The 8,886-nt window shown below is 34.1% G+C and overlaps 1 protein-coding gene across 1 annotated transcript; it reads left to right on the forward strand.

The window, feature by feature from the left end:
- Positions 1 to 1,813: 1,813 nt before the first annotated feature.
- On the forward strand, positions 1,814 to 2,861 carry LOC110326430 (olfactory receptor 483-like). The gene has a single exon (XM_021204859.1). The coding sequence runs from the start codon at positions 1,840 to 1,842 to the stop codon at positions 2,785 to 2,787; it is 948 nt and encodes a 315-aa protein (XP_021060518.1). The 5' UTR covers positions 1,814 to 1,839; the 3' UTR covers positions 2,788 to 2,861.
- The last annotated feature ends 6,025 nt before the right edge of the window (positions 2,862 to 8,886 follow it).

Consider the following 8,886-nt stretch of genomic DNA (forward strand, 5'->3'; position numbering starts at 1 on the left):
AGGGGTATGGGAAACTTTCGGGATAGCATTTGAAATGTAAATAAAGAAAATAATAATCATAATAAAAAAAATAGTCTCCCAGTCTTATAATTTTAAATATTTACCTTTAATGAGAACTAAGTATGCTTTATTATAAATAAATGTAAATGAAATTTACATATGTGTATGTGTGTTTGTGTGTTACTTACCTTGAAGTTATTTCATTCTGAAAACCAAAAATTGTAAAAAAAAAATTAATGGGTCATAGACATAAAAGTAAAACCACACAACTGTAAATACTGTGCTGATGATGTAAGCACTCAATAAGTCTAGCAAAGATTTAAATCTTTGTTAAATAATAATTTTTTCCTAGATATTATGTTTTATACTTACAATAAATATATTTGTATTAAAATGTGTATTGTATATTTATCTTTTTTGTAGGAAACAGACCATATGTGTGGATGCCAAAGGACAACATTTCTGCTTCATTTGAGCTGCAGCAATCAAAGTCTTGATGTCTGGTATCAGCTTGGTGGCAAGAACCTTTACCTGAAAAAGCACCTTGCCAGGCAAATTCCTATGATTTTAAATATTTAGCTTTAGTGGCAACCATGCATGTTTTATTTTAAATAAATATAAACAAAACTTACTTATTATTTATAAGCTATTTCTATAATTCCTGCTTAAATAATTTTCAAGGCTTTATATCACACAAATATATAAACAATGAAAGCCCTGATTAAAACATTTGTATTAATAATAATTTTGAGAAACTAAGGTTTAAAACCTTGATCCTCTTGTCTCTTCACTGTAGATATGGCGGTTATAGATATGCATCATCATGCTTGCCTTATAAAAACATGTTTAAATAATTGAAAACAGCTTAAGGGCCTGACTTTGCTTCTTTTCTTCAGTTGACACTAGAAAAATTAAATCTGTTTAAAAATGCTAAAAAGTTATGAATTATAGTCACCAACATTTGAGTCTTGCTGTGAAACAATAATTGCACAATTAAAATGCATTTAATCAAATTGAATTTCCATCACAAAAATTACTTATCAAAGTAGTACAAAATAATTATTAAAAGATGGTTCCATCAATAGAATGGAGGCATACCAAAAGCTCTAACTTCAATATATATGTAAATGTGCAAGCTGAGTTTTGAAATGTAGCCATCTGTTCTGACAAAATTCAAGGGTATCTCTAAGAAGAAGATAAATACAGGGTATAAAATGCTATTCTGATGTCTCCACAATAACACAGCACCAAGCATATTTAGTTTTCTATATGATAGTTTTTCCTCATGGAAAATAATTTTCTCTTTCTATGACCAAAAGTTTCCTCCCCCATTTGTCTTTATAATTAATCAGTAGATGGTATGTGATGTTCTAAAGGGACACAAATTACTACCAGCTCTTTGATCTACTGATATTTTCACTTTATACTCAAAGCAAACAGAATGGAAGGCCTGCATTTGAGCTTTTAACTTGAACATCACAGCAATGCAATACATGACTTTGAACTCAGCAAAAGAGCAAACAGCCTGCTGCAAAACCTCATGCCTATTTCATACTTGATAACTAAATCATTCCATTTCTTGTACATTTTGGTAGCTAACACTTCTTATATGTTGGTAAAAAGCAATAAATGATTTGTGATACCTTTAATGGATGGTAAACTAATAAAAGAATTTTCATTTATCAGAACAAAAAACATTCGTTGTTGGTTCAATATTTTGAATAATATATTGGTGTGTCATGATTTCCATGTTTGTATTAATTGTAATGAAGTCAAATATTTATAGATCACTTTCTATTCTCTACCACAGCCTTGATTTGGCAAAAACTATACTGTGCCATGGCACTTCTTCTGGGTGGGAACCACACTGCAGTGACAGAGTTCATTTTATTGGGTTTAACAGATGACCCAGTCCTCAGAGTCATCCTCTTCACCATCATCCTGTGCATCTACCTGGTGACTGTGTCTGGCAACTTCAGCACCATCCTTCTCATCAGAGTCTCTTCCCAGCTCCATCACCCCATGTACTTTTTCCTCAGCCACTTGGCTTCTGTAGACATAGGCCTTTCATCTTCTGTCACACCCAATATGCTTGTCAACTTCCTGCTGGAGAGAAGCACAATCTCCTACACTGGATGTGGCATCCAGCTTGGCTCAGCTGATTTCATTGCATCTGTTGAATGCTTCCTTCTGGCTGTCATGGCTTATGATCGCTTCATGGCAGTCTGCAACCCACTGCTTTATTCCACCAAGATGTCCACACAAGTCTGTATCCAGTTGGTTGTGGGATCTTATGTAGGGGGGTTCCTTAATGCTTCCCTCATCATCACATCTTACTTTTTCTCTTTTCTCTTCTGTGGACCAAATAGAATCGATCATTTTTTCTGTGATTTTGCTCCTTTGGCAGAACTCTCCTGTTCTGATGTCAGTGTCTCTGTACTTCTTATCTCATTTTCAGCTGGCTCAGTTACTATGATTACAGTGTTTGTCATAGCCATCTCCTATTCCTACATCCTCATCACCATCCTGAAGATGCACTCTACTGAGGGTCGATACAAGGCCTTCTCCACCTGTACCTCCCACCTTACTGCAGTCACTCTCTATTATGGAACCATTACCTTTATTTATGTGATGCCCAAGTCCAGCTACTCCACAGACCAGAACAAGGTGGTGTCTCTGTTCTATATGGTGGTGATCCCCATGTTGAATCCACTCATCTACAGCCTTAGTAATAATGAAATTAAAGGTGCTCTGAAGAGACAGCTTAGTATGAGAATGTTCTCTTAGAATAATCTGTTCTTTTGTACTACAATATAATGACTGCAATTATGCAGATGAATATAAACAACATCTCAGGTTTGGTTATTAGTCTTATCAATAATCCCTTTTGCTCTCATTTTGTTTTCCTCCCAGAGTACATAGGTATTTTTTTGATAGTTATTTTTTATTACATTTTCCTTTTTGTGTTTTGAAATCCCTTTATGAGAATTTTATACAAAGTATTTGCATTATTTTCACCTTCTCTACCCAAATCTTCCCAATCTTGTAACTGTCTCTCCCAGCTTCATGTTACATTTTTTCTGTCTAATAATACCTGTGCTTACATTCACCAGATGTAAGCATCTACCAGAGCACAGCTTTCTTACAAATAAACCTCCTTACTCTTACCCTTATTTTTCCTTTAAAACAATTGATTCTTCTTTCAGCTACCAATTGTTAATCATTCTTCAGTTAGAGGACCACTTTGTGCTTAATTCCCAGCACTATTTTTGAATTTGTCTGATTTTATCTCATACATGCTGACAGAGATACCATGAGTTCATATCTACAACCATTCTATTGTGTCTAAAAGAAATGTTTGTTTTATCTTCACCAAAAGTCTCTTTGTAATCATCCACCACCTCTGTCTCTTGGAAACATTTCTCCTACTCCTTTACAATGAGGAATGTGCTTGTAGATGGGAGGGGAATGAAATAGATGTCCAGTTTAGAGCTGTGCCTTCCACAGTGGTCTCTAATTCCTTGAACATGGAGGAGTTTTGTGTTAACTACCATGTGTTTCTCTGATGAAGGTTGGGAAGTATGCTAATCTATGGGTATAATGAGAAGTCATTAGAAAGTGGTTTAATAGCACATCCACTTAGTAGTATAATGGTTATTGATTCTTTACTAGGACCTTTGGCCTGTCTAGTACAGATTTTGACTCTGAGGGTGTTGTTAGTTGTGAGTTTTATCTTCTGTAGACAGACTTACATCCAGTCAGAAAGTGGTTTGTTACTCTCATGACATTAGTATCACTATAGCACCATTAGACATGTCTTTCCTTTTTGGTGGTTATTGTAGTTTGTAAGGTTCATAAGACAAATTGTCTATACAACACATATTATTTAAAAATGTCTTCACAATATGTTACTCTTATTGAAATAATTTTAATATCTTTCATTCCATTTAAGTAGAATCTATATATTCTACCATTCTTCATAAAACTTTACTTAAATTAACCTAATTTGCTCTCTCTTTAGGTAATAAAGATGAACACACTTGCTGTTTTTCACTGGGCAACTTTTTGCCAACTCTCCATACTTACAAGCCCTTCTCGTTTTCTTACTTTGATATTACTTGCCTCATGGGGATTTCAATTCAAACTAATATGACCCATGCTCATCAAAACTAGCTTCAATACTAGTATCAGTTATACTTATTCTATGGTAACATATATTCACATGTCTAACATACATGAAAGTATTTTAATTTTATGTAAAAATAAATGTTAACAAAAAATAGTTGGAAGACATGTTTAAGAGCGAAATTAAGTGAATCAACAAAAATACTGAAATTTAAAAGAGAATGTGAATAGCATTTTATTAATTTCAAAGAGGTTTATTATGGACAGTAAACTCCAATATTATTGAGGCACTAATTCTCCAAAATTGCTTTATATATTTAAGCTACTCTGGTTCTAAGTCAGCAATCACTTTTTGTGTAAAATAACAAGGCAATTTGTTATAAATGTAGGAAATAACCAGAATTAGTGATATAAAATTTATAGAACTACAAAATCAGAGAATTTTACGGTGTGAATTTATGATTTACCAAAAAATCTAACGTACTGACAGGAAGAAGAACAGATATGTAGATCAATGGAACAGAAAAGGTAGATCAAAATTAGTCCCATATGATCTGAATTATCTGTAATATTAAGGTTAATAAAATATTCTGAAAAAAACCCCTAATTACTCTGCCTTTATAAATGAACATGTCAGCTGTAGTATACTAAGCACTGCTTTAAATAATAATGATTGTTTTATGATATATATTTCTTTATTAGCTAAGGGAAACATCACACCACTAAGGTAGAAGTCAGAGCACATTTTAGGGAAATCAGTTCTTTCTTTTTACCACATGGTCATGGTCGGGTACCAGGCATGAAACATGAGCTATCAGGCTCAATGAAAAGTGGCATTACAATTGTGATGTCTTTTCTTTTTTCTTTTTTCTTTTTTTCTGTAAGTGTTTTTTTTTCCAATTTTTATTAGGTATTTACTTCATTTACATTTTAAATGCTATCCCCAAAGTGCCCTATACACCCCCCCACTCCCCTACCCACCCACTCCCCCTTCTTGTGTCTTTCTGGTCCCTCAAAAAAGGATTACTTATGAATAAAATGACTGTATAGGAGGACCAGACATAACACCCTGCTTTGTGCCATATCCTTCACTAGCATGGTGATTTCTATAACTCTAAACAACATCTGGAGGGATCCTGAAAATACGTATGATGCTATTTTAAGATATACTCATATCACAGAGACACAGAGCTTCTAAGGAAGCCTATCCTGCCCATGTTACCACAGTAATACTTTTTTAAAATCCATGAAGTAGGCGCTTATATAGAAAGATATCTGCTGTGTCCACAGCATGATAAACTTTGCAGTTGATTCTTCCATATATTATTTGCCAATATTTTTTGTTTCTTCTTCCTCTTTTAACAAAGAGTTTAATTTAGATAACAATTGCTCAGAGATTGTCCATCCTGGCAGGGAAGGCATAGGAAACAGTAAAGGTAGGCAAAGAATCTGACTGGTTTACATTTCATCTACAATCAGAAAACAAAGTGTTATCAGGAAGTAGGGTCATGCTATAATGTTTCAAGTACTACTCCAAATATCATCCTTCCTACTGCCAGGCTCCACTTTCTGAAGAACTATTACTGGACTAAAGAACTCCATTAGCTATGCTAGAGCCTGACAAAAAGAGGCAAATGTTCACAGTCAACCACTGGACTGAACACAGGGGCCTCAATGGAGGAATTAAATAAAGGACCAAAGGAGCTGAAGGGGTTTGCCACACCATAGGAGGAACAACGGTATTAACAAGCCAGACCCCCCCAGAGCTCCCAGGGACTAAACCTCAAACAAAAGAGTACACATGAAGGGACCCATGGCTCCAGCCATATATGTAACAGAGGATGGCCTTGTCGGGTATCAATGGGAGGAGAGGCCCTTGGTCCTGTGAAGGCTCAATGCCCCAGTGTAGGGGAATGCCAGGGCCAGGAAGCAGAAATAGGTGGGGTGTGAGAAGGGGGAGGAGAAGGCGATAGGGGGTTTTTGGAGGGGAAACCAGGAAAGGGGATAACATTTGAAATGTAAGTAAAGAAAATATAATAATAATAATAATAATAATAATAATAATAATAATAATAATGCTCCATCAGCTAGGGATCAAGTAGCCTGCTTCCCATGACTTGCTCACCCTGCCTTTATGTGACCAAGGACCAACTGCTCCATGGTGGCACTACCCACAAGTAACTGGATGCTTTCACATCAATCATTATCAAGACAATATCCCAGAGACTTACCTATAGGTCAATTCTGTAGAGGCATTTCATTAACTAAGAAACCAATCTGTATAGTGGCCCAATGAATTAATTAGAGTATATTTCATTTCAGTAAAAAATACATTTTAGATTTAACTCTTCTTGTGTATTTTCATTTAGTTTGAGTGATAGGGAAAGAAATTTACTTTGATCTTATTTTCAACTCTTGACCATATTCAATGTCCACTAGAAATTACCGTTTTTGTTCTCCTTGTATGGCAAAATTTTAGCCATAGCCTTTAATGATTGAGGGAATATAATTGGCTCTTGAGTCAGGTGTTACAGCTATTTGGTCCCTAAAATGTTCCCACCATTGTCATTAAAGGATTTGACCTACTGTATACTCATAATCCATGCCCAGTTTCTCGTGAGGATTTCTTTTTATTACTATTAATAATTATTTTATTTATTTATATTCCAATGTGAGGAGTTATTAAAAGTAATTTGTCAGTATCTATATACTGGAGAATATTACAATCAACAACCATGAATTGCCAATAACTCCTGGCAATTATGGGTGATGGAGCACTTGACAAACCACTTGATGCAATCTTGCTTCTCATCCATAAGGCACACTTGACAGGGGCACTCTTGGACAGGTCTTGTTTAGTTAACCATTACTGCATTGAGTTCGTAAGACCAAGAGCTCATGACATGTTCGGACAACACTTTTCTGTTTCACATCTCATCCTCTGGCTCCTTCATTCTTTCTGCTTCTTCTGCCATGAATCTTCTTTTGAAATGTACTTTTAGCAGTTGGAAATTAGAAAAATAAATACTTTTATTTAACCCTCTAACTTGAAATGACAAACAAACATTGGAAAAATACTTGTTCCCAGAGATGTCAGCTTCTATGACATCTCTGTGAGTGTCACACTTGTGGACAAGATTATTTACTCATATGTTTGCGTATTTTCCTGCAGATTTTAGCATTTAATTAACTAATTGATTTTTTTAGTGTGTGATTTATCCCCTCACTGGAAAATACAGATTTTTTCCCCTCACATTTATTCTTGATTATGGTTTCTCCTCCCTTTATTTCTCACAGGTCTTTCCTCTGTCTGCTTCCATGTGGATCTACAACTGTTAGATATCACAATAGAAAAAAAACCAGACTTCTAAGTGACAATAATATATATGTATATATTATATATTATTATATATTATATATTATTATAATATATATAATATAATATAATATAATATAATATTATATAATATATTATATATTATATATTATTATAATATATATGTATTTATATATATGTGTGTGTGTATGTATATAAGATATTGGATAAATTCAATATCTTGGGGTTAAGAGCCCAAGGAAAAGACATCAAAAACAGATTTACATTCCACTCATTCAAAACATACAAAAACCCACAAAAAATTAAAATTGAAGCTATAATATATATGCAAAAAGTAAAAGAGAATATATATGTATAAAAGTATATAAAATGTAAATAATTATGTATTTGTGTACATAATATATTATATATTTATATGTAACTAAATATATAAACATATTATAAAGATAATTATATGTAATATAATTATTTATAGTGGGATATATTATATATTATATATAATATAATATATAATAATTATGTATGATCAATATATAATATAAATTTATGAAAATATATAATATAAATATAAAAATTAACACTATATTTATTATTAAATTTTTTTAAAGTAAATATATTTTGATCATAATATTATTCTCACCCAAGTCCTCCTATATCATTTTGCCATTTCTATACCCACCTTTATTGTTATTTTTTTCATTTGAAATTTTTTATTAGGTATTTTCTTCATTTACATTTCAAATGCTATCCTGAAAGTCCCCTATACCCTCCCCCTGCCCTGCGTTTCCAACCCACCCACTCCTGCTTTCTGGATTTGGCATTCTCCTGTACTGGGGCATATGATCTTCACAAGCTCAAGGGCTTCTCATTCCATTGATGGTCCACTAGGCCATCCTCTGCTACATATGCAACTAGACAGAAACTCTGGGGGTACTGGTTAGTTCATATTGTTGTTCCTCCTATAGGGTTGCAGACCCCTTTCGCTCCTTGGGTACTTTCTCTAGCTCCTTCATTGGGGGCCCCGTGTTCCACCCAATAGATAATTGTGAGCATATACTTCTGTATTTGCCAGGCACTGGCAGAGCCTCACAAGAGAGAATTATATCAGGGTCCTGTCAGCAAAATCTTGCTGGCATATGCAATAGTGACTGGGGTTTGGTGGTTGTTTATGGGATGGATCTTCAGGTGGGGCATTCTGTGGATGGTCTTTCCTTCTGTCTCAGCTCTAAACTTTGTCTCTATAACTCCTTCCATGGTTATTTTGTTCCCCATTCTAAGAAGGAACAAAGTATACACACTTTGGTCTTCCTTCATCTTGAATTTCATGTGTCTTACAAATTGTATCTTGGGTATTCTAAGTTATTGGGCTAATATCCACTTATCAGTGAGTGCATATCATGTGTGTTCTTTTGTGACTGGGTTAT

The sequence above is a fragment of the Mus pahari genome, chromosome 1 (genome assembly GCF_900095145.1).
Source record: "Mus pahari chromosome 1, PAHARI_EIJ_v1.1, whole genome shotgun sequence".
Taxonomy (NCBI): Eukaryota; Metazoa; Chordata; class Mammalia; order Rodentia; family Muridae; genus Mus; species Mus pahari.